We start from the raw sequence: 27,340 nt of genomic DNA on the forward strand, positions 1-27,340 counted from the left end.
CCTTCCACCGGGAAGAAACGCGGGAAGCCGCCATTAGGCGGAGAAGACGCCAGAAGCGGGAAACCGCCATTGAAGTGGGCGGGGCGAGAAAGGAAGAGCGGGAAACCGCCATTTTCGCGGGAAAACCGCCATCTTGATTGACATACCGCCATTGAAGCGGGGGGGGAGAGAAGGAAAGAGCGGGAAACCGCCGATTTCGCGGGAAAACCGCCATCTTAGAAACAAACAAATAAATAAGAATACTTAAAGAAATACTGGTGCTGCTCCCAAGGGAAGAAAAATGCCTAAGCGAGGGAATATTAACGACTTTAATTCTGAAATAGAAGACTGGGCCACGTACGTGGCACGCATCGAGATCTATTGTGAAGCCAACAAAATAGAGGAAGACGACAAGGCGATAACATTGTTAAACTCGATGGGCGCAAAGACATACGGGCTCTTGAAGGATTTACTAGCACCAGCTAAACCGGCGGATCAGTCTTTCGAAGAGATTGTGGTTGTTCTGAAGGACCACTTGAACCCCACACCGTTGATGTTGGCTGAACGATTCAAATTCTATGCAAGAACGCAACGGAAAGACGAAAACAACGCAGAATACTTGGTCGAACTGCGTAGGCTAGCGAAATACTGCCAGTTCGGAGGGAATCTGACAGAGGCACTGCGAGACAAGTTCATAGGCGGATTGTCCAAGGAAGGGACGCAAAAGCGCCTACTAGAAGAGAACGACCTTACACTTGACAGGGCTGTCCTTATAGCCGCATCACACGAAGCCGCAGCGAAAGGAACGGCGGAAATGCAACTAAAGGCGGCGGCGCTCGGGGTGGACCAAATTACCTCGAGTACAACAAAATGCTATCGTTGTGGGAAGACAACACACGACCAGAATCAATGCTGGTTTAAGAACCAAGAATGTAGGAAATGTGGCAAACTGGGTCACATCGCTAAGGTATGCCGGTCAGGGAAGAAGACCAACAACCAAAGGAAGCCATCACAAGAAAAGTACAACAAGGTATACAAGGGGGCTGAGAAGAGTTCAGACGAACAGAATCCAGACTCAGATCCAAACGGCCAGGAGCTTGGTAGTCTGAGTATCCACCATGTGAGTAAGGAAGCTGACCTACAAACTATCTGGGTCATGCTAAAAATAGCTGGAGTCCAAGTGAAAATGGAGTTGGACACTGGATCAGCTGTATCAGTCATAAATCGAGGGGATTACCACCGGCTATTCTCACACATACCCTTAAGAGATACCAAGTTCATATTGCAGACATACACGGGGCATAAAGTATACCCCATGGGAAAAATAAGAGTCAAGGTGAGAGATAGGGGTAAAGAACACCCAAGAATGAACTTGTATGTACTACATGAGAGAGGACCACCACTTCTAGGACGGGAGTGGATCAAGAAAATAGACATGGAATGGCACTACCAACAAGCAATGACGAGTGAGGACTCGGTGCAGACAAGCAGCTCAGACTCTGAGCCGGAAGACGATAAGTCCAGCCCACGTATGAAAAACAAGGTTAACATGAACTCACTGACTAAGGTTGGAAAAACGATGGCGTGCATAAAGACAGAGAATTCTGAGTCTGTTCAAGTCACAGACATATGCATTACGGAGGAACACCAAGCTCGAACTCAACGTTATTTCAAAGTACGACAACAATTCGAACAATTAAGTTACCGTCTCGTACAGGAGATGAAAACAATGAAAAAGTTCTATGACACCGAATGGGAGAGTCTGGAAAGACAACAGAACCTGCTGGCTCAAGCAGAGAGCGACCATAGAGCCATCGTGACCAATTACCGATCACACCTCCCTTGTGATGTTCAGGAGTTAGAATATTTGCATGATCTAGAGATACAGCATAAAGGCAAACCACGCTACACTGAGGATTTTGTTCTGCAATTGGAGACGGAGCTAGTGCAGGCAAGGTTAAGAGAAGCTGAATCGCAGTGTGCACTTAAAGAGATGCAGAAAAAAATCTTGGACATGGAAAAGAGAAACGCTTCTTTACCTGATGTGAATAATGTGGCCATGTTGCAAGAGGAGCTTATCACTCAGTTAAATGAAAATAAAGGGAAAATGACTGAGATAGACTGCAAGAATAAAGAAGATTTGATGGCAGTGAGACTTCAAGAGGCAGATAGCATAGCAGCCTTGGCTGAACTCCAACAGGAAATTGCGAAAGAAGCAAATGAAGAGGAATCTTCAGGAAGCCGGGATTTTATTCCAGTTCTTCTCTACGACTCCTTACAAGCAGAGTGTGAGAAGTGGAAAGAACAGTATGAACAGGCCCAGGCTACAACTCTGGAGGGGATTAACTCGGCAACCTCCGAAAAGCTAGTTTCAGTAGAAGCATATGAACAACTAAAGGTTGAACATGAGCAAGAAGTCCAAAGGCTGCAGGAAATTCTTGATGAGCTCAAGGCCAAGACAGACTCATCGGTAGAAGCTCCATCCATAGATGAGAATTTAGCGGTGAAAGACATGGCAGAACATGAAAGACAAGATGTCCAAGAACTCATAAAAATATTGGAGGAAACCCAAGACAAATATGAGGCGGCCATGACCGAGGTTCAACGACTTGAAGAGCAGAGTCAACTGGGAATCCTTTCAGTGGAAGGGAAGGAAACTGTAAGAAACACAGAGACTGTAAGAATGGGCTCTGAACATGAGCTTGGGAGCATCAAGGCGCAACTTCTTCGAGCGCTTGAAACCAAAGTACAAGAGGAAAGGAAGGTGAAAGCATTGGAGGGAAAGGTGGATGAAATGGTGAAGACTCTGATCCACAGAGTCCCCGCGGAAGAGTTAACGGTCAGCCAACTCCTTCACATGCTGAGAGACAAGACTCCACAATGGGAACACGAGCTTCAATCTGCAAAGGGAAGGAATTCGGAGCTCCCAAAAGTTACAGAAATAACTGAGGTGGCAACACAGATTTTGTGTTACAGTTTACTCTATGAAGAGTTCGTTGAATCACGTCAATGTGAACAGAAGAATGTTGAAACAGCTGCTTCAGTAGAAGGATTAAATAGCCTGATACCGCAATCCCCGGTGGAAGGGAAGGTATTGAACTCACAAATGAGGTCAGTAGTGAAGGAATGGCAGACAACCCAGGAAGAGCGGGATGAATATGAATGCATGAAGAAGTCATTTCAAGAAAGATGTCTAGGGAAGGAACCACCGTCAGCTAACGTCCAGACGGGTGAGGAGGAAGAAGGCGGCTCTCTCGCTGGCCTAACTCAGGACGAACCCGAATATTACCATGACCTGTTGAGTGACACTGAATATTACGAGGATGTGGTCTGCCCAGCTTGTGATGAAAACTCCCAAAGTGCTGAAATCCGGAGGAAGCACTTAAGGTCTAAGGAACATAGAGAGTTGGTGGCGCTACAGCTGGCAGCCAAGAAAGGAGCTCCGAGAGTTTCAAAAAGGCAGAAAAGAAAAAGAAGAAGCAGAAGATAATAACTGTCTAAAATATTAGCACTTCTACCATCTCAGGCGGAACACTACGAAAGGAGCTAAATTAGTTGAAAAACTGGAAAATGTCAAGACAGCCAGTTGGTTGTAAAAGTCCGTACTGCTGGTTCAACAGGACGAAAGTTCAAGCTGTTACGTCAAGAAAAAGGCTATGGAGGAGTCACGCTAGCCAGGTGAACCGGCTACACCAAAGAAATGTTGTTCGGAACGAGTCAAGATCAGAGACTGAATCTATGAACTGTTTCCGCAGAGACTGAACCTGTGAACTGTTCCCACCGAGATTATCTCTGTAAATTGTTTTATATGACATTGACTCCACCGAGATTATATCTGTAAATGTTTATAGGAAGTTGAAGATATGTATGTTTAACGGAGACTCTGTAAGTAATAAGCTAAAAAGGGAGGATTGTAGTGTATGTACCCGTCTACCTTTAAGGGAACTATTGAATGTAACCGTTCACCTTTAAGAGAACTACTTTAGGTGTGGCACTATTTGTTTGGCTTCTGTATACTGTAATACCGATAGTGACCACACCAGTATATAAGTGTTGTGGCAGGATTGCTGGGGCAGATTCGCCCGGACCTTCGAATAGTAAAGACCTGTTTTGTTTGTTACTTCTGAAGTCTGTGTATTTATTAACTGCACAACCCACAGACTTTACAGTTGCTATTCTGGATAAGTCACAGCCTTGATACTGTAACATTGGAGTGCTGGGCTCTCCTAATTGACCTGGTTTGCGATCTCAACTGCTAACCCAGTTCTTGAGCCGTCAGCTCCAACTGTACATTAGTTATTCAGGTATATTTAGCTCAAGGATTCCTCAGACTATTATTTTGTCCCATACTTCTCTTAGCCTGGTTCACCTTGAAGAACCTTCCTGCACCCATGTCAACCCTCCTCCTCATCTCATAGCCTGCCCCTGATGTTCTCGGTTTTACAGCAAGTAAAGTTTGTTCCCATTCCATGAAGCGGCAAAGTCCTTGTAGACGAAGCAATATCAACTAAACATCAAATATTAAAGATTCTACATTTGTTTAAAAAAAAAATCTCCTTTTTGAAACCGGGTAAAATGTGTTTGCTAACACTGGGAACACTCAATTCTTTTTGGCATAACCACAATGACAGTGCACTCACTTCATGACCTCCAAGTAGCCTTTGGCTGCTGCAACATGAAGGGCACTCGCTCCAGTTTTTGGGTGCCGAATATCTTCCAGTTTCCCTCGATTTAGCCATTGCCTGGCATCCTGGACCATTCGCTGCTCTTCCTCCTTCCTGGCTACCTCCACATCGATCCCTGAAATCGAGATGTATGAAACTCGTCATTGTCACATCAGCACAAGACCTGGCGCTCCCTCAAAGGAGATGATTTTGTCAATGGGGGTGCGTTGGAGGCGGGACTGCCGCTTGTCAGGTTTTAGTCCCGCTTCCATCGACTTGCAGCCAACCCATGCTATTTTCCCTTGATTGTTTATTCCTGGGCAGGCTTAACAAGGTCAAAGGTAAGTAAACATTTTCTATCACTTTCCACTCACCTCACACACTTACCTCTCTACACTTGCACCCATCACTTACCTCCACAGCGCACTTTTGCACCCCTCCAACCCCCCGTAGACCCGCTGCTCGCCTCAGCGACCCTGGCGGGATTTCCTGATGTCGGGAAGCCCGCGCCTCTGTTGGAAAAATGGGGATAATCCTCTTAACTGCCTGTTAACAGGCAGTTAAGTGGCTGTAATCCCCTTCCCACCTCCAGGAGCCGGGACCCGGCGCGGGTCAGCTACCCACCTCCTGGGAAGATAGTACAGAGGCGGGTTGGGGGCGGGATGGGTACTCGCCCCCAGATTCTGCCATTTTGTCGGCAGTCCTGCCTCCAAACCTGCCTCCCCAGGGCTGGCAAGATTGCGTCCAAATGTCTGCGAATATATTTTGCACCATGCATCCGTTGGTTTCACTGGATATGCTGCCATTTTTGCAATTTTTATCATTTTCTCCCCAATACTTTCTTCCATTGTTCTCGGCTGCTGCTGCCATTTAAGTTGCACCACACAGAGTGGGAAGAATGAGAATTCCTTTAGGACTTCCCAAAGCGCTGCACGATTTATGAGAAAGACAAGTTCAGGAGGTGTCAGCATTGGCTTGGTGGTAGCACTCTCGCCTGCAAAGGCAGTCAGTTTTTGAAATAGATTGCTGAGAGGCAGTCCTGTAGCAAAGGTTACCAGAACGTTGGAGCGCAGGAAGAGATAACCAGAAATGATCGTGTTTAAATGTCAGCCATGGCTCACTGGGTAGCACTTTCACCTCTGTCAGGCCAGATGGCTTTTAGTGATGTTGGTTGAGGGATAAATATTGGCAGGACAGAAGGAGAACTCCCCTGCTCTTCTTCACAATAGTGGGATCTTTTACGTCAATTGAGAGGGTAGACGGGGCCTTGGTTTAATGTCTCATCCGAAAGATGGCATTTCAACAGTGCAGCACAGAAGTGCCAGCCTAAATTTTGTGCTCAAGTCTCTGGAGTGGGATTTGAACCTCCCGGCCTTCCGACTCAGAGGTGAGAGGTGCTACCCACTGAGACACAGCTGACTCAAAATGACAAATAGACAGTGAGAGAGAGTAAGAGACAGACACATGATCAGAGAAGTATACACAGAATGAGTACATGATGAGGGTGCAAATGATTTGGAGATAGCTGGATATTGACCCTTTACACCACTAGTGCTGGTACCTGGCAGTGTGTCCTTGTACGCTATCCAGAGACAAACAAGCTTCCAGCACTCAGAGCTAGCTCTCTAGCATTACACTCATGGCTTGTATGTACACCAGGAGCTGTTAACTAGTCCAGCAATGGTGGGGTGCGGGGAGGATGACGCAGAGCTCTTTGATGGATCAGGTTGGCTTGGCTCTGCCAATATCTAGGGTAGGATGCCAAAGATTTACAATGGAGTTCTGCTGCCAGCACACACATAATCTGCAGCCAACATACTGTGAACAACTTAAAACTTTGAAACAATCCCAGATGATCTAATACAAAAGCAAAATACTGCTGGAAATCTGAAATAAAAACAGAAAATGTTGGAAATACTCCGCAGGTCAGGCAGCATCTGTAGAAGGAGAAACAAAGTTAACGTTTCAGGCCAATGAATGACCTTTCATCAGAAGTGGAAAAAGTTAGAGGTGTAACGGCCCAGATATTCCGATCGCAGGCCTCCCGCAGGCGGAGGGCTGCGATCTGGAAAAATCTGCGCCCTTACCTGAGGGCTCCCGGGAGGCGCACAGTTCCGGTGCTGGGCCTCTCCAAACTGCCGGTGCACAGGGCCCACATATCCCAGAGGCCCAGGTAGTTCGCAGCGTCCCTGTGATCATGTGAGCCATGGGGAGCCAATCAAAGGAGGGAATCTCCCTTCATACATTTGACAGGAAGACCTGTCAAGTATATCAATGGAGATCACCCCCAAAACATACTAAAACTTTAAATACATTTTTTTTTAAAACATCACATTTTTTAAATGACTTGAAATTACATAAATTAACTATTTTAAGCAAAAATTTAAATTTTTGAAAAAAATAATTAAACTTTTTAACTTGGCTAAAAATAAACTTACCTTTTCTTAAAGTATTTTGAAATGATAAATCAGTGGAAATTTTTTTTTTTTTACTTTTTCAACTCTTATCCTGGTAACCAGGCGCAAGAATTGTAAGGGTTTTCTGTGGGCGGAGGGTCTCCAAAAAGCGGAACTATCCACCCACAGAGGCCCTGCTCCAGGGCAGCCGGAGGATCTGTCAAGACCATTCTTGACAGATCGGAAATGCCGGTTTCCAGCGCATGCGCAGTGCATACCTGAAACCGGCATTTCCGATGTCCCTACGGGTGGGTACACAGCGCGTACCCACCCGTAGGGATCGGAATATCCGGCCCAACAGGTTTTAAGCAAATACAGAGGCAGGGAAAGGGGGGAGGGAAGAACAAAAGGGAAGGTCGGTGATAGGGTGAAAGGCAGCAGAGATTAAATGACAAATGGGATGATGGTGCGAGGCAAAATGGGATGGTAATGGAACAAGTAAAGAAATAAAAGATAGGTCTAGAGGAGGTGTAAATGGCAATGGCAGAATCATTACCAACAGAGCGGTGGTTATGATCTGAAATTGTTGAACTCTATGTTGAGTCCGGAAGGCTGTAAAGTGCCTAATCGAAAGATGAGGTGCTGTTCCTCGAGCTTCCATTGAGCAAATAATCCTCTCGTGTGGGAGCATGTAAATGAATGAGTACGTAGCAAGTAAATGCAAGTATTTTACACTTAAACCACTCCAGGTCAACAGGTTTCATATAACTCCCACCATTCTCCTCTGGAATTAAGCTTGAGGTGAGTAAGTTTAGCTCTGCTGCTGGTTCATTGGTAAAGGTATTGACAGGTGTGGTCAGATTTAGTAACTCTGCTCCATTCAGTGGAGCCTCACACATGCCCTAGCGATCAGTTACTTTTCCATCAGGTGATGGCTCCCTTTCTTTAAATGGATGGGGAGCAACTCTCCCCATTTAAATGGATGGTAAAAGTGATTCTCTCCACTTACTATTTGATCGATTTCCCCTCAATGACATTTCCTTCATGCACTTGCTTCCCAAACCCTACTGATTGAAAGGCAGAAAGACACCTTAAATTTTTTTATGACAATTTAAATGTTTAAAATAAAGCAGCTGAATTTGAGAACAAGACACCCCTTCATTTAGCAGAGGCCCCACCGTCGGTAGCACCTACACTCAAGAAAACAAGGTGTCAGCTGTGTCTCAGTGGTAGCACTCTTGTCTCGGAGTCAGAAGATTGTGAATTCAAGTCCCACTCCAGAGACTTGGGCACAAAATCTAGGCTAACACTCCAGTGCAGTACTGAGGGAGTGCTGCACTGTCAGCTGAGATGTTAAACCGAGGCCTCTCAGGTGGACATAAAAGATCCCATGACACTATTTCAAAGAAGAACAGAGGAAGTCTCACCGGTGTCCTGGTTAATATTTATCCCTCAGCCAACATTAAAACAGATTAACAGGTTATTATCTCATTGCTGTTTGTGGAACCTTGCTGTGGGTTTCCTACATTACAACAGTGACTACACTTCAAAAGTACTTCATTGGCTATAAAGTGCTTTTGGACGTCTTGTGGTCATGAAAGGCGTTATATAAATGCAATTCTTTCTTTCTTTGGTTTGGGGGGGGGGGGCGGGGGGGAGGGCTAAGGGGAGCCAAACCATGGTAGAGGCACTCTATGCAGAAGGTCTTTCCCACATTCTGCTATTTTAACTACGCTAGCCGTTAGCGGATCTCCTGTGCCGTTGCACACGGCAAGTCAAATATTGGCCTAGAAATTGCGGTCGGGAGCGTACCTCTGGGGTACGCTTCTGACCTGCTACAATTCCAAAAGTATCTCCTGACATTCAGGCTGCAAAGAGCTGCGGTCTCAGGCCTCCAGGCGGACGACAGTGTAAAGGCCCACGGATCCCAGGGACGCAGGCGATTTGGAAGCATCCCTGGGATCACATGGGCCCAGTCCATCAATGACAAAGGAGGATTCCATTGCAATCATTTACGAAGGGAATCTGCTATTAATATGCAATGGAATCCCCAAATAATTATACAATGTACAGAATTCTAATAATTATAAATGTACTGAATTGCAATTTTATTCTTAAGTTCCTTCATTGCACCAACCTCAATAAAAATTTAATTTTTTTGATAATTTTAAACATCTTAACCCTGGCCAATATTTGCATCAACTAATTCAAAATGTATGTGCATCATTTTGTATTTTTAAATGTTTTATTGAAGCCTTATATATATACCCTTACACTGATGAAAGCAGGCCCTGCGCCTGCTTTTACCAGCCGTAAGAGTTGCGTGGGCAACTGTTGGACAAATAGCCCAAATAGCCGGCAATACTCATTTTGCATGTGATTCGGATGGTCTGTCCTTGACAGATTGCAAGTTCCGGATTTCATGCATGCAGAAATCCAGAAGCTGCGGGGCCTTTCAATTGGATTACAACAGCGTACTCTGAGAGTACGCCATTACAGAGACCGCAATTTCAGGGCCAATGTTTCTCTTAACCTGTCTCTATTAAAGTCTTCGTTTCGCTGTTCCTCGTGCTATATCTCCTCTTCTGTTTCTGTTTCATTCTTTTCTCATAGAATCATAGAATGGTTACAGCACGGAAGGCGGCCATTTGGCCCGTCGAGCCCGTGCCAGCTCTCCCCAAGAGCACTTCAGCTAGTCCCACTCCCCCGCCCTTTCCCCGTAGCCCTGCAATTTTTTTTCCTTCAGGTACTTATCCAATTCCTTTAGAAAGCCATGATTGAGTCTGCCTCCACCACCCTCTCGGGCAGTGCATTCCAGATCCTAACCACTCACTACGTAAAAACGTTTTCCCTCATGTCACCTATGGTTCTTCTGCCAATCACCTTAAATCTGTGTCCTCTGGTTGGCGACCCTTCCACCAATGGGAACAGTTTATCTCTATCTATACGCATCATGATTTTGAACACTTCTATCAAATCTCCTCTCAACCTTCTCTGCTCCAAAGAGAACAACCCCAGCTTCTAACCTCTTTCTCAACCTGCCCTGCCACCTTCAATAATTTGTGCACATAGACCCCCAGGTCTCCCTGTTCATGCACCCGCTTTAGAATTGTATTCTTTAGTTCAAATAGCTTCTCCTCATTCTTCCTACCAAAATGTATCACTTCACACTTTTCTGCATTAAATTTCATCTGCACGTGTCTGCCCATTTCACCAGCTTGTCCATGTCTTCTTGAAGTCTATCACTATCCTCCTCATTGTTCACTATACTTCCAAGTTTTGTTTCATCTGCAAAATCTGAAATTGTGCCCTGTACACCCACATCCAAGTCATTAATATATATCAAGAAAAGCAGTGGTCCTAGTACTGACCCCTGGGGAACACCACTGTATACCTTCCTCCAGTCTGATAAACAACCGTTCACCACTACTCTCTGTTTCCTGTCACTTAGCCAATGTTGTATCCATGCTGTCACTGCCCCTTTTATTCCATGGGCTTCAACTTTGCTGGCAAGTCTATTATGTGGCACTTTATCAAACGCCTTTTGGAAGTCCATGTACCCACGTCAACCGCATTGCCCTCATCAACCCTCTGTAACCTCATCAAAAACTCAATCAAGTTAGTTAAACATGATTTGCCTTTAACAAATCCATGCTGGCTTTTCTTAATTAATCCACACTTGTCCAAGTGACTGTTAATTTTGTCCTCGATTATCGTTTCTAAAAGATTCCCCACTGCTGAGGTAAAACTGATTGATCTGTAGTTGCTGGGTTTATCCTTACATCCTTTTTGAAGAAGGGTGTAACGTTTGCAATTCTCCAGTCCTCTGGCACCATTCCTGTATCTAAGGAGGATCGGAAGATTATGGCCAGTACCTCCGCGATTTCCACCTTAACTTCCCTCAGCATTCTAGGATTCATCCCATCCGGTCCTGGTGACTTATCTACTTTAAGTACGGCCAGCCTTTCTAGTACCTCCTCTATCAATTTTTATCCCATTCAGTATCTCCACTACCTCCTCTTTCACAATGACTTTGGCAGCATCTTCTTCCTTGGTGAAGACAGATACAAATTACACATTTAGTAACCTCAGCCATGCCCTCTGCCTCCATGCGTAGGTCTCCTTTTTGGTCCCTAATCAGCCCCACCCCTCCTCTTACTACCCGTTTACAATTTATATGCCTATAGAACACTTTTGAATTCTCTTTTATGTTAGCTGCCAATTTATTCTCATACTTTCTCTTTGCCCCTCTTATTTTCTTTTTCACTTCCCCTCTGACCTTCCTATATTCAGCCTGATTCTCACTTGTATTCCCAACCTGACATCTGTCATTCGCGCTCTTTTTCTGCTTCATCTTACTCTCTATCTCTTTCTTCATCCACAGAGCTCTGGCTTTGGTTACCCAACTTTCCCAACTGTACCCGAGCCATCTCCTCTTTAAAGGCAGCCCATTGTTTGATTGCAGTTTTGCCTGCCAATCTTTGATTCCAATTTACCCGGGCCAGATCCATTCTCAACCACTGAAATTGGCTTTTCTCCAATTAAGTATTTTTACTCTGGATTGCTCCCTGTCCTTTTCCATAGCTAGTCTAAACTTTATAATACTATGATCACTGTTCCCTAAATGCTCCCCTACTGACACTTGCTTCATTGACCCACCTCATTCCCCAGAACCAGATCCAGCAATGCCTCCTTCCTCGTTGGGCTGGAAATGTACTGATCAAGAAAGTTCTCCTACTTCTCTCTCCTGCAACACTTATTTTTGCTTCTCTGTCCTTATTAGTCTTTCTCTGTGTTTTTGGTTTCTTTTTATCTTTGCTTTTGGGTCGGAGGTGATGGGTAGGATGGTGTAGCATGGCGGGAGAAGGTGCCACTGATGGCCTAAGGCAACATTTTCTGATGGTGATTTGCTAGGAAAATGTAACCTCCAGCTCTTGGTGGCTCCTTTTGTGTCTTTTTCCCATATTACTTAAGCTTCCCTGCAGTCCCTCACTCCCATGGTGGCCTTTTCACCATGGCATTACTCCCTTTCCCTTCCTACCACTTCCTCAGTCCTATCATGACCCTTGCTCACTTCCATTGCTATCACTACCTCTTCCTTTTTGAACTACTACTCAGTGCCTGAATCCCCTCCATCCCATCATTCCACTTCACCCGTAGCCTCCACTCCCCTCTTGCACGCCCTAAGGACAAGTGGCCAGAGGCTCCCTCACCCGGTTTCTCTCCTATTTCATAAAAGAACTCAACATAAGATAATGAATGTCATTGTTAGCCTATCGCTCGTGCATGCACTCTCACCATGTGTATGTGTGTGTCTCGGGTGTCAGTAATTAGAATGTTTCCATTTTCTAACCATCAATCTCTCCCTCAAAGATGTCAGCAACAAGAAGGTTTACACTTTCAAACCATCAACAAAGCACAGGAAATAAAGGTTTTCTTTCAACTTCCTTTTTTGAAAAATTAATTTGTCAGCATGGGAAATGCACTCTGTCTCTATCAGTTTAATGCGCTTTCTGAAATTTATAGAACACAAACCAAAAGCTACAAAAGATCTGTAATGAGAACACTCCATTTTCCTCACTCTCTCACACAGGCATGTGCAGACTCATACAAGTGGCACACACGGTCTCTGCATAATTTTTTTTAAAACACTTAATATAAACATTACCTAAAAATAGCCTTTTAATTTTGTTCCTAACTTTCCTTCCAAGAATTTTGAAGAACAACTGATTGGAAACTGCTAGAAGCTAAAGAAAAATATTCCAGCAGTTCAGCTGACTAAATGGCACTGATTTATCCCAAGAATGGATACACTATAAATGTTCAGACCACAATCTGCAATCAGCCACCAGTGTCAAATGTCCACACAAATATATGGTGTCCAAGCCCAGGCTTCTGGGAGAAGCTGAGGCCTGCAAGTAAAACTTTAGTGAAGGCATTAAAAGGCACAAAAGACAATTGTGTAAATTTAATCAGATTATTGTGAAATATCTTAGAATCACAGAATGGTTACAGCACAGAAGGAGGCCATTCGGCCCGTCGAGCCTGTGCCGGCTCTCTGCAAGAGCACTTCAGCTAGTCCCACTCCCCTGCCCTTTCCCCATAGCCCTGCAAATCTTCTTCCCTCAGGTACTTATCCAATTTCCTTTTGAAAGCCACAATTGAATTTGCCTCCACTACACACTCTGGCAGTGCACTCCAGATCCCAATATGTATTTCTTCTGAATTTATTATTCCAATAGTCTGACTAAATTTTCACTGCCCCAGTGCATCCTGCATCCACAGTAAACAGTGATTCAGAGAAACTCCAGTGTTATTTCAGGAAAGGAGTGACGACTGATGTGTTGTGGAAACAGGGTTTTCCTTCTGTCCAGATGAAGTTTGCTGGATCCCAGCTAGTCTGTCATTCACAGACTTGCACGTTAAATGATGTACTGGATTTGTTAGTAATTGAGATTCAGGCCAGCAGAGCCCCTGTTGCAATCAACCCAGCCATACGATCACCCCTCCCAGATCCAGGCTCAATGCAGCACTGGGTAGCTTCAAGACAAGGCAGATAAACTGAATTTTCACAGACCTAAATACGAACATAAGAAGTAGGAGCAGGAGTAGGCCATACGGCCCCTCGGGCCTGCTCCGCCATTCAATAGGATCATGGCTGATCTGAATCTAGACTCACGCCCACTTCCCTGCCCTCTCCCCGTAACCCCTAATTCCCTTATCTGCTAGGAAACTGTCTATCTCCATTTAAAATTTATTTAATGTTGCAGCTTCCACAGCTTTCTGGGGTAGCAAATTCCATAGATTTACTACCCTCTGAGTGAAGAAGTTTCTCCTCATCTCAGTTTTGAAAGGGCAGCCCCTTATTCTAAGATTATGCCCCCTAGTTCTAGTCTCACCCATCAGTGGAAACATCCTCACCGCATCCACCCGATCAAGCCCCCTCACAATCTTATATGTTTCGATAAGATCGCCTCTCATTTTTCTGAACTCCAATGAGTAGAGGCCCAACCTACTCAACCTTTCCTCATACGTCAACCCCCTCATCTCCAGAATCAACCGAGTGAACCTTCTCTGAACCGCCTCGAGAGCAAGTATATCTTTTCTTAAATATGGAAACCAAAACTGCACGCAGTATTCCAGGTGTGGCCTCACCAATACCCTGTATAACTGCAGCAAGACTTCCCTGTTTTTATACTCCATCCCCCTTGCAATAAAAGCCAAGATTCCATTGGCCTTCCTGATCACCTGCTGCACCTGCATACTAACTTTTTGTGTTTCATGCACCGGGACCCCCAGATCCCTTTGTACTGTAGCACTTTGCAGTTTCTCTCCATTTAGATAATAACTTGCTCTTTGATTTTTTCTGCCAAAGTGCATAACCTCACACTTTCCAATATTATATTCCATCTGCCAAATCTCTGTCCACTCACTTAGCCTGTCTATGTCCTTTTGCAGGTTTTTTATGTCCTCCTCACTCACTGCTTTCCCTCCCATCTTTGTATCGTCGGCAAACTTGGATATGTTGCACTCGGTCCCTTCCTCCAAATCGTTAATATAGGTTGTAAAGAGTTGGGGTCCCAGCACTGACCCCTGCGGAACACCACTAGTTACTGATTGCCAGCCCGAGAACGAACCATTTATCCCAACTCTTTGTTTTCTGTTAGATAGCCAATCTTCCACCCATGCCAGTATATTACCCCCAATCCCGTGATTTTTTATCTTGATCAGTAATCTTTTGTGTGGAACCTTGTCAAATGCCTTTTGACATGAAGCATTTAGGATACGCTCATCAGGAAGTACACATGCCTCCACCAATAATCTCTGAAGTTTGATGATTCCTAGGTAGAAAGTTCAAAGTAGTTCCACCAGCGAGAATAAACCCACTCCGTATCTCTTTAAAAGCAATGCCGATAGTTGAAACTGTGCTTAGGAACAAAGGGAACTGTGCAATTCATCTACACGGATACTTTCTGACCCCGAGGATGAGGCCTGCAACGTAACCAGGTGCTTTACTGCTGCAGAAATAATTGGCAAGCAGTCGATTCCTCATCACAATCAACAAGCAATATGGTGCAGAGATACGCACAAATGGAAAAAAAAACCATAACATAAGCACATGAAGGATTCAACGACTTTGCGATTGGGAAGATTTCCCACATTGACCTTGATGAAAGGTCACTCATATCATTGTTGGGGTATAAAACTGCAGACACGTTGCCAACATGAATGGAGAGTTCCCTTACATCCCATGAGCTGGTAATACATAGTTTCTCATGTGCCTGGTAAGGAACTGACAATGGCGGATGCTCTAATCACAAGCTCCAGGTTGAGAAAGTGGCAACAATTCAGATCTGGATACTTGTGTAAACTTGCTTGTTCTGAACCTACCAATAAGTGAAAATCATTGACAGGGAACATTCAACTACAACATGATGAAGTATAGTCTTATTATAGAAGACAGCATGGAAATCTGGCCAAAGCAGAGTAAACTGGCAAGCAGACTGCAATCATACTGGGCTGCGAAAAGTGAATCATCGCGGCAAGATGAATTACTCTCAAGAGGCACAGTCTAGTGACGCTTCCATCCTTGTAACCCAAGATATCGGTGGAAAGTATGCACTGGATTATCAAGGCATCAGGAAATGAGTGCGCTCAACAGGCCATATGGTGGCCTGGCTAAAGTAACTGCGTTGCCGTTGTTGCTCAGAACTGTTACGAGAAAACAATGGCCTGGAAATTGCGGTGGGAGGCTTGCCGCCCGTGTACGCCTCCGAACCACAAGAAAACTCCATGGGCCAGACATTCGGGTCCCCACGGGTGAGTACGCGCTGGGTACTCATGCATAAGCCCAACGAAAATGCCGGTTTCGTGCATGCACAGCGCATGCGTGGGAAACCGGAACTTCCGTTCCCTTAAAGGAGGGGGTTCACAGGTCGAACGCGTGCGCTGGAGAGGCAGCGCGTACGCCTGGAACTTCCGTTTTTTTTGCAGGTTTCTTCGAGAGGGTAAGTCTCCAGCAGCTACGCTTTTAAAAAGCAGTTGCAAGGCCTGCTTTTAACAAGGTAAGTGGTGAATTAAGTAAAATTTAAACATTTTTTCCACAGGTTTATTATTTTTAAATACGTTAAAGAAAGGTAAGTTTATTTTTAGCCCCGTTAGAAACTGTAATTAATTTTTTCAAAAATTTAAATTATTGTTTAAAATAGTTATTTTATGTAATTTATAGTTATTTTAAAAATGTGATTTAAAAAAAAAATTATTTGAAGTTTTAGTTATGTTTTGGGGCTGAACTCTATTCATGGATTTGACAGGTCTAACTAACTAACTCTGCCCCGGGATACGCAAGCACTGCGCGCCGGCAGTTGGAGCAGGCCCAGGATCGGAATCCCATGCACAACGGCCGGCGCGCTAGGTAAGTGCAGGTCGGAGCCTCCGACCCGAATTTCTGGGCTTACCTGCTGTCTTCGGACTCTTACGGTCCTGGGCCTGCAGGCGTACACCTGCGTAAAGGCTCACGCATCCCGGGGTGCATGCGGTCCGCAAGCGTCCCTGGGATCACGTGGACCAGGCCAACCAATGACAAAGGGGGATTCCTATTTGAAATCACCTAATAAATAAAAGTTCACAACACTGAAATAAAAATAAATAATCACAGGTTCAAAATTAATTAAAACACCCTTTGGACATTTAAAATAAAAATTTAATTTTTGGAAAAATAAACAAACATTTTTAAATGGGACAAAAATAACCTAAACTAATTTTAAATGCAAGTGAATGTATAAATCACTCCAAAAAAAAAATTATTTTAGCCCTTACGCTGGTAAAAGGGCGTAAGGGTTTGGTGGGTATTCACTGGGCAGTAGTTGGGCAACTAGCCAAGCTCTGCACCAGCGAAAGTTAATTTGTAGCAGATGGATACGGTCTGTCAAGGAGAAACTTGACAGATCGCAAGTTCTGAGTTTTCACGCATGCGCATCGCATGCGAAGACCCGGAACTTGCGGGGCACTTACGACGGCGCGTACATACACGGTCATAGGCCCAGTAAAATCCTGGCCAATAAATCCTGTTGATGGAACAATCTGCTCTGCCTGAAAGTTGGTCAGATTCATTCAGATGGAAAGCCAACACTTACCGTATAGTTACAGACTACTTCTAAACATTTCACATAAGTACTATAACTGACTCAGATCATGTCACAAAATATTGTGGAACATCTGAAATCAATATTTGCACAATTAGGATTTGTTTGCAGTACAAGTAGCCCCAATCGTGAGTTGGAGAAAGCAGTGCATATGATAAACAACCTGCTCAGCAAATGTGAAGATCCATACTTAGGTCTCCTAACATATCCCACACTGGCAAAAGGATACAGCCCTTCAGAATTATTAGCAGAACTGTTAATGAAGAGATAGTTAAGAGGGACAATCAGTGCTTCCACCATACCTGGTCAGCTACAGAGAAAAGGAGAAATGGTGAGGACACACCAAGTTAGAGATTGCAATTCGCCATACTGAGTGAGGGAGCTACCAAGAATGAACTTTAAATCTGGATAATAGACACTAGACCCAAAGAAGCTAGACATCTAGACACTAGATGTGGTGGACAATTAAACAACTAATGGGATGAGGAGGCTCCACAAACATCCCCATCCTCAGTGTCGAGTGGATGATCCATCTCGGCCTCTACCATCACAGAAACCAGTCTTCAGCCAATTCGATTCACTCCACATATCATCAAGAATTGGCTGAGTGCACTAGATACAGCAGAGGCTATGGGCCCCGATAACATCCCGGCTGTCGTGCTGAAGACTTGTGCTTCAGAACTAGCTGCGTCTCTAGCCAAGCTGTTCCTGTACAGCTACAACACTGGCATCTACCTGACAAAAAAGTGGAAAACTGCCCAGGTTTGTCCTGTCCACAAAAAGGACAAATCCAATCCAGCCAATTATCGGCCCAATCAGTCTACTCTCAATCATCAGAAAAGTGATGGAAGGTGTCATCGACAGTGCTTTCAAGTGGCATTTTAAAAAAAATTATTCGTTCCTGGGATTTGGACATCGCTGACAAGGCCAGCATTTATTGTCCATCCCTAATTGCCCTTGAGAAAGTGGTGGTGAGCCGCCTTCTTGAACCACTGTTGGAAAGTTACTCCCACAGTGCTGTTACGGAGGAAGTTCCAGGATTTTGACCCAGCGACGATGAAGGAACGGCGATATATTTCCAAGTCAGGATGGTGTGTGACTTGGAGGGGAACTTGGGGGTGTTCCCATGCGCCTGCTGCCCTTGTCCTTCTAGGTGATAGAGGTCGCGAGTTTGGGAGGTGCTGTCAAAGACGCCTTGGCGAGTTGCTGCAGTGCATCTTGTAGGTGGTACACACTGCAGCCATGGTGCGCCAGTGGTGGAGGGAGTGAATGTTTAAGGTGATGGATGGGGAGCCAGTCAAGTGGGCTGCTTTGTCCTGGATGGTGTCGAGCTTCTTGAGTGTTGTTGGAGCTGCACTCATCCAGGCAGGTGGAGTGCATTCCATTGCACTCCTGACTTGTGCCTTGTAGATGGTGGAAAGGTTTTGAGGAGTCAGGAGGTGAGACACTCGTCACAGAATACCTAGCCTCTGACCGGCTCTTGTAGTCACAGTATTTATGTGGCTGGTCCAATTAGGTTTCTGTCAATAGTGACTCCCAGGGGATTCGATGATGGTAATGCCATTGAATGTCATGGGGAGGTGGTCAGACTCTTGCTTATTGGAGATAGTCATTGCCTGGCACTTGTGTGGCACAAATGTTACTTGCCACTTATCAGCCTAAGCCTGAATGTTGTCCAGGTCTTGCTGCAGGCAGGCACAGACTGCTTCATTATCTGAGGAGTTGCAAATAGAACTGAGCATTGTGCAATCATCAGTGAACATCCCCACTTCTGACCTTATGATGGAGGGAAGGTCATTGATGAAGCAACTGAACATGGTGGGGCGTAGGACACTGCCGAGAAACTCCTGCAGCAATGTCCAGGGCTGAGATGATTGGCCTCAAACAACCACAACCATCTTCCTTTGTGCTAGGTATGACTGCAGCCAGTGGAGAGTTTCCCCCCGATTCCCATTGACTTCAATTTTATTAGGACTCCTTGATGTCACACTCAGTCAAATGCTGCCTTGAAGTCAAGGGCAGTAACTCTCACCTCAAGTCTGTAATTCAGCTCTTTTGATTTGGACCAAGGCTCTAATGAGGTGTGGAGCCGAGTGGTCTTGGCGGAACCCAAACTCAGCATCAGTGAGCAGGTTATTGGTGCATAAGTGGACACCTTCCATCACTTTTCTGACGACTGAGAGTAGACTGATGGAAGCACAAACTGAGCATCGGTAAGCAGGCTATTAGTGATTCACACCACATGACATCAAGAAATGGCTGAGTGCATTGGATACAGCAAAGGCTGTGGGCCCCAACAACATCCCGGCTGTCGTGCTGAAGACTTGTGCTCCAGAACCAGCCGCGTCTCTAGCCAAGTTGTTCCAATACAGCTACAACACTGGCATCTACGCGACAATGTGGAAAACTTCCCAGGTATGTCCTGTCCACAAAAAGCAGGACAAATCAAATCTGGACAATAACCGCCACATCAGTCTGCTCTCAATCATCAGCAAACTGATGGAAGGTGTCATCGACAGTGCTATCAAACGCCACTTTCTCACCAATAACCTGCTCCCCAACAACAATTTATATAGCACCTTTAATGCAATAAAACATCCCAAAATGCTTCACAGGAGCGTTATCAAAAAAAAGAGACACCGAGCCATATAAGGAGATGTCAGGATAGATCACCAAAAGCTTGGTTGAAGAGGTAGGTTTTAAGGAGAGTCTTAAAGGAGGATAGAGAAGTAGGGAGGTGGAGAGATTTAGGGAGGGAATTCCAGAGCTTAGGACCTAGGCAGCTGAAGGCACGATCACCAATGGTGGAGCATTTCAAATCGGGGATGTTCAAAAGTCTAGAATAGGTGGAGCGCAGAGGTCTAGGGGGATTATAGGGCTGGAGGAGATTACAGAGATAAGGAGGAGAGAGGCTGTGGAGGGATTTGAAAACAAGGATGAGAATTTTAAAATCGATGCTTTGCTTAACTGGGAGCAACACTCAAGAAGCTTATCATCCAACACAAAGCAGCCCACTTGATTGGCACCTCATCCACCGCCTTAAACATTCACTCCCTCCACCACCGGCGCACAGTGGCTGCAGTGTGTACCATCTACAAGATGAACTACAGCAACTCGCCAAGGCTCCTTCAACAGCACCTCCCAAACCAGTGACCTCTACCACCGAGAAGGACAAGGGCAGCAGGCGCATGGTAACATGACCACCTCCAAGTTCCCCTCCAAGTCACACACCACCCTGACTTGGAAATATATCACGTTACTCCATCGTCGCTGGGTCAAAATCCTGTAACAGCTAACAGCTCTGTGGGAGTACTTTTACCACACGGACTGCAGCGGTTTAATAAGGTGGCTCACCACCACCTTCTCAAGGGCAATTAGGGATGGGCAATAAATGCAGGCCTTGCCAATGACGCCCACATCCCGTGAATGAATAAAAAAAGTGACACAGAAAACATCCACACCTTGGTACTTTGCTACTTGTTGCTGAGACACTCAGGGTTCAGTCAAAATCTGTCCCAGCAGGACCAGAAATTGATATGGTTAGAGATTCTCATGTCACTATTGCAGCTACCAAAACATTTGACTGCACTTCAAAGTAATTAATTGTACATAAAGCATTTGGAAAAAGAACAGCGAGATAGGGTAAGGCTTTATATTAATGCAAGCATTTCTTTCTTTTATCCACTTTTGTGTGGCTGCGCCCTGGCATAGAGGCATACAGTCAGCACCAGCACAGAGAAATTGTGAGCCGACATACCCAGAACCCATTTTACTGAAGTTGCTGCCTGGATTTGCGATGTACTCAGGTGAGGGGCATGAGGGTATGAAGAGGAGGACATGGTGCAAGCTTGGAATAGTTACTGAACCAACAGCCCGTGGAGTTGGATTAATGTCTGTTGATTGCTTGCTCAAGGGCTCAGCTGGTACACACATTGAGTAGCTGAGGTGTACAGACCAAAGCAGGGTCCAAGTTCAATCCCGAAACTGTGTTGAGTTAGCTGATGTTGGCCATGTTAGTTATAGGGATGCTACCAAGGAAATCCTTGAGCTGAGAAGAGAAAAAGTGTGTAACTGCGAGTTGAGCGAGGACTGGATCAGACTCACAGTGATGTCCTCCACAATTGAAGTCTTCCAACACTCACTGTCGAGGCTCACACATGAAGAATGGTCACTTAGTCAAGGTACCAAAGGGCATTTGCAATCATGTAACCACACCCCAGCAGGGATCAGTAGTTTCAAGAGGTAAGAGGAGAAAATTGATTAAAGAAACACAGTGATGACACGAAGTCAGTGGGAAAGAAAGATGGCTGCCATTTTGCCTGTTTGATATGAACATCCTGGTGAAATCAGCCCATTACTTCTGAGTGATTTTTAATGTTTGAAATCATCACTGTGACATACTAGTCTTCAGTTCAATGGTTCTGAAGAACTTTTATTGTTCCTTTACACCAAACAGTTCTAAAGTCAATCTTTTTGCTCCCAGTTGGGAATGTGTCTCTCAAAGTTCATTTAGATCGATCTTTTTACTGTCTAACTGAGCTTGGAGAGCCACATTCAAATGTGAAGCAGTGACTTCTCACCAATGTGTTGCCTGGTTACACGGAGCCCTTACCTTGCTTTTTAATGACCGCTTTCAGCAGCTTCTCCATAGCTTCGCCTTGGGCAATGTCAATAGGCAACTCCCCCTCACTGTTCACGGCTGCAACATTCGCCCGCTGTTTAATTAGATACCTACACAAGGAGCAAGCAGATACATTCAGAATCAACTGGATATCAGCTATCCTCCTGCCTAAACTTTGTGCACTTCACAGGGTTGGCTTGAACTGAACTGTAGGTGGGCTCACTCAGGGCAATGACTGGGGTCACTCAGAGCACTAACTGGGTTCAGCAAGGTCACTGACCTTTCTGAGGACTTGGTTAGGCTGCTGTTAGATGATATTCAACAGTTAGAAGGGCGAGAAGTTTTCAGTTAAGTCTTACACTTACCAGGCGATCTGATTGTTTAGTGGTCGACAACACTGAACGTCAGCTCCAACATTTTAACTCATCAGTCGCTAGAAAGAGAGTCCAAACTGCATACCCATCTCTTTACTGGGGTCCCAATGGCAGGTGGATCTTTAAAGGGTTTTGACACCATCAGTTCCCTTTTTACTGGGTACACTCCTTATAGCTGAGTGAGGTCACAACATTCAAAGAGCTTACTCATGACAGATATTATCGGTGCTTGGCAAAGGGAGAGCCACAAAAGCCATCTTATCTGAACATTCTTTTAAAATGTACTGATGGGCTATCTGCTGTTGCTAATAGCAACAAAAAGAGCATCAATCGCATTGCTCTTTGCGAGATCCATGTTTGAGGTCCCACTATTCCAGTCAGACTCTGCCCTTGTGATGGGTGCAGCCCAGTCCAACAGGGCTGGATTAAGATGATCTGGAGCATCATCTATCTGCAGAGGCGATAGGGAAGATGCCGTGTATAGCGGCCATTGCAGAGTTTAGATCCATAACTAAAGACCACTCCATGTAATTGCATGGGACTGTGTGGGTCCGTTTTTGGCATTCCTAATCTACACTGTCTCATCAAGCAAGCCCAGGTCTTAAAAGCGCTGAGAGGCATAGATAACAAAGATGTGAGCAGAGCATTTAATTTAAGTACAGAACTAGAGGACACCAATTTATAAAAAGGTACATAAAGATAACCCTCTGAACTACAAGCTGGTGAGTCCGACATCTGTAGTATATCAAACATTAGAGGACATCCTGAGGGAGGGAAAATGAAATGCCTAGAGAAATAAGAGGGAGTCGGCATCGCTTCATGGGAGGGAGGTCATGTCTGACAAATCTATTAGAGTCCATTGAGAAGATAACAGACTCAGTAGATAAACAGAACTCAGGAGATGTTGAAATGGATTTGCAAAGTAATATGATTGAGGAAGAGGAATAAACAGTGGGAGTATAAATTAAGCCAGAGTGATAGAGAGTAAGTCTTAGGAAATGATAATTAATTTGTCCTGACCCACCTAGAGTACTGTGCAAAATTCTAAACACTTACTCAGTGGGAGATCCTGGCATTAGAGGGGGTGCCGAGAGGGGCAACTAAATAGATAAGTCACCTGCACTATGAAGTAAAGCACTGGAAACTACAAATGTTACACTGGTGGAAAGTGTGGCTCAGATCAGTCTTCATTTAGGTATTCAAGATTCTTAGAAGTATATATACGCTGATTCCTAATAATGCTTGGCATAACTGTTATGTATTGTGTGTTCTCCTCCCACCTGTGGTGGCGCTGACACAGGAGATAAATGGTTGGGTGTTCTCTGTTAAGTTTAGCTCTCTTTGTTCGGAACTTGCCAGAACTTCCTTTCCTTCCAATAAAGCACTTCATGTTTGAAGTTCTGAGTCCTAAATTGTGTCTAGGTAGAAAGGTACCGACACAACAAGTGGCAACGAGGAGCGGACGAATCTGCGTACGTTACGGGTGCAGTGAGTAAACAGAAAATTTAATTTGAAACGTGAGATGGCTACTATATTAGGGAACATCGGTGATTTTGAGGAAAATGTGGAGCAATGGAGCGCTTATACGGAACGTTTTGACTATTTTGTATTGGCGAATGTGGTGGCAAATGAAAAGGTCGTGCCTACCTTTTTGAGTGTAATCGGGCCGAAGACATTCAATTTACTTCGCAGCCTCGTGCAACCAGATAAGCCAGGAACTAAAACATATAAGCAACTAGTGGAAATTCTTGGAGCACATTTTTCACCAAAACCTCTGGTTATTGCTGAGAGATTTAGATTTCATAAATGGAATCAAGAGGAAGGGGAATCAGTGACGATGTTTATTGCTGCTTTAAAAAGGTTGTCGGAACACTGTCAGTTCAAGGAGGTGCTGAAGGACACCATTAGAGACAGACTTGTGTGTGGTCTGCAAAATGCAGCCACACAGAAGCGCCTTCTTACTAAGGACAACCTTACTCTTGAAAAGGCCATTGAAGTTAGTGTCTCCATGGAGATGGCGGAAAAGGAGGCTCACCAGTTGAGTTCAACAGGGAGAGTTCACAAGGTGTCGTCTGAGCCTAAAGGTGCGTGGAACGGCACATGTTACCGTTGTGGGAAAACGGGCCATCATGCTAATGACTGCTGGTGTATGGAGCTGGAATGCCGAAATTGTGGCAAAAAGGGTCACATTGAACGCGCCTGTAGAGGTAAAAAAATAACAGAGCTGGGAAGCATGGAAGCAAAATGTCTGTATTTGGACAAGAGAGGAAAAAGAGTGTTCATTCAGTGCAGTATGATGGAACAAGCAAAACAGAGGGGAGCAACACCTCTGAGGAGGAAGAGGTGCACATACTGACGGTTGCAGGTGATTTAAATGGCTACTGGGTGTCACCACTGGTGGAGGGACAATCAGTGCGGATGGAGGTGGACACAGGCGCGGCTGTGTCCCTTGTTTCAGACACTGTCTGCAACAAAATGCAAAAGCATCTTACCCTTCAGTCAACAAACATTGTACTAAAGACGTATACCGGCGAACCTGTGGCCATGAGAGGCGTCATTGAGGTGATAGTTAAATTGAACGGACAGACTGCAAAACTGCCACTATATGTGGTAAAGGGAAATTACCCATCGCTACTGGGACGTGCGTGGCTAGAGAAAATCACGCTGGACTGGCCTGCAGTCCGCATGATGTCAAAAGGGGAGTCAGGTCTGACTGCAGTGTTAAACAAACATGCAGAACTCTTCAATGGGGAACTTGGGAGCATGAAAAAGATCAGCGTGAGAATGGACATTAAACCTGACAGCAAGCCGAAGTTTCACAAAGCCCGACCTGTACCCTATGCAATTAGGCCAAAAGTTGAGGCTAACTTGGAGGCCTTAGTCGAGAATGGAGTCCTGGAACCTGTGAGCGTGAGCAAATGGGCCGCACCCATTGTTCCTGTCCTGAAAAAGGATGGATCTGTTCGAATCTGCGGGGATTTTAAAGTGACTATTAACCCGGTGCTGTCTGCGGAACAGTACCCTCTTCCCCTCATTGATGATCTTTTTACGGGCCTGGCCGGAGGGCAAAAGTTCAGCAAAATAGACTTATGCCAGGCTTATCTACAAATGCATGTCGATGACAAATCAAAGGAGCTACTGACAATTGTGACACACAAGGGGCTATACAGGTACTGCCGCCTTCCGTTTGGAATTACGTCGGCCCCTGCTCTATTCCAAAGGGCAATGGATCAGATTTTGAGTGGACTGCCAGGAGTCCAGTGCTACCTGGACGACATCCTTGTCACTGGGACAAATGAGGAGGATCATCTTCTGAACTTGGATGCGACACTACAATGACTGAAAGAGTACGGACTCAGAGTTCGTAAAGACAAATGTGAATTCTTTCAGTCTTCAGTTGAGTACCTGGGGCATGTGATTGACGCTACTGGCCTGCATAAGGCGCCGTCAAAGGTCAAGGCGATCGTGGAGGCCCCAGCACCCCAGAATGTGAGCCAGTTACGTTCATTTCTGGGGCTACTTAACTACTATGGGAAGTTTATTCCAGACTTAGCAACATTGCTGAAGCCGTTACATCAGTTGCTATGTCAAGGCAAAACATGGAAATGGACTGAACTGTGCAGCGAAGCTTTCGCCCAAGCAAAGAAAGCATTGCTGAAATCGGAGGTTCTGACACACTTCGACCCAAAGCTACCCGTGCAGCTAGCATGTGATGCATCACCATATGGTGTGGGAGCAGTCATATCCCACATCATGCCATCGGGTGAAGAGAAACCTATCGCCTTCGCATCACGCACCTTGAACAAGGCCGAGAGTAACTATGCGCAGATCGAGCGCGAGGCCTTGGAAATCTTTTTTGGAATTTGAAAATTTCATCAGTACCTGTTTGGGAGAAGGTTCACACTCCTGACGGACCACCGTCCATTGACTTCAATCTTCGGGCCCCACACCGGAATTCCGTCTCTCGCTGCAAGCAGGATGCAAAGGTGGGCTTTACTGTTGTCAGGACACATATACGACATCAAATATCGCAAATCAGACTTGCACGGCAACGCAGACGGTCTCTCGAGGCTACCCTTGCCTGTTACTCCCCCAGAGCCTCGTCAGATAGACATCTTCTACTTTAGACAAGTGGAGGGAGCACCTGTCACTGCAGTTCAGGTGCGAAGGTACACCCGCAACGATCCAGTCCTGTCTGAGGTAATGGACGATGTCATTCGAGGGAGAGCTATCGGAGATTCTCCTAGTTTGAAACCTTACATTTCAAAAAGAAATGAGCTCTCCGTCCAGGCAGGTTGTCTTCTTTGGGGACACCGTGTCATCATTCCGCCACCTCTGAGGGAACCTATACTGCAACAACTTCATACAGGCCACAGTGGGATGGTTCGGATGAAGGAAATGGCAAGCAGCTACTTCTGGTGGCCAGGTCTTGATGGGAATATTGAGGAGAAAGCCAAAACATGTTCCCCATGTCAAAGGGTCCGGAATGTTCCACAGCTGGCAACCCTACACCCCTGGGATTGGCCTGCAGAAGTGTGGCAGCGAGTACATGTGGACTTCGCCGGTCCTTTCGAAGAGAAGATGTTTATGGTGGTTGTGGACGCTCGTAGCAAGTGGCCGGAGGTCGCTGTGATGAGGTCTACCACGGCAGAGAAAACAAGTGAGAAACTTGGCGAGATGTTCAGCCATTATGGCTCACCGGAACAACGTAAGTGACAACGGTCCACAATTTGTATCACAGGAGTTTGCAACCTTCCTGCATGTGAATGGTGTCCAACACATCAGGTCTGCGCCCTATCATCCCTCTACTAACGGCCAGGCAGAAGGGTTTGTGCAAACTTTGAAGCACGCCTTGAAGGCATCGCAAGGTCAGGGCTCAATCCACCAACGTCTGAACAGCTTCCTGTTGTCCTACAGGAACGAGCCGCATGCCACAACCAAAACTTCCCCCGCTTCGCTCATGATGAAGAGGCAGTTGCGGACAAGTTTTGACTTACTCAAACCTCCAAGGGCAGAACAGGTTGTCCATTGTCAACAACAAGCTCAAGTTGAAAAGAGAGAGAAAAGAGCCAAGGAGAGACGGTTTCACCCCGGAGAGCACGTCCTAGCTCGAAACTACAACACGGGACCGAAATGGGTTCCTGCTACGGTGATCGCGCAG

At 45.5% G+C, this 27,340-nt stretch overlaps 1 protein-coding gene across 4 annotated transcripts in view; it reads right to left on the minus strand.

Annotated features, from left to right (window-relative positions):
- The window catches only part of LOC147106636 (protein phosphatase 1 regulatory subunit 12A-like), a 305,116-nt gene that overhangs the window by 133,941 nt on the left and 143,835 nt on the right, over nucleotides 1-27,340 (minus strand). For all 4 annotated transcript variants that reach the window (XM_086007660.1, XM_086007657.1, XM_086007656.1 and 1 more), the window contains exons 3-4: nucleotides 21,797-21,915; nucleotides 4,620-4,779 (exon numbers count right to left, since the gene is read on the minus strand). In XM_086007660.1, the coding sequence (XP_085863786.1) occupies nucleotides 4,620-4,779; nucleotides 21,797-21,915 (279 nt within the window). The remainder of the gene's footprint in view (nucleotides 1-4,619; nucleotides 4,780-21,796; nucleotides 21,916-27,340) is intronic.

The sequence above is a fragment of the Somniosus microcephalus genome, chromosome 15, assembly GCF_052327205.1.
Source record: "Somniosus microcephalus isolate GS21.2 chromosome 15, FLI_Smic_1.0, whole genome shotgun sequence".
In the NCBI taxonomy this organism is placed as follows: Eukaryota; Metazoa; Chordata; class Chondrichthyes; order Squaliformes; family Somniosidae; genus Somniosus; species Somniosus microcephalus.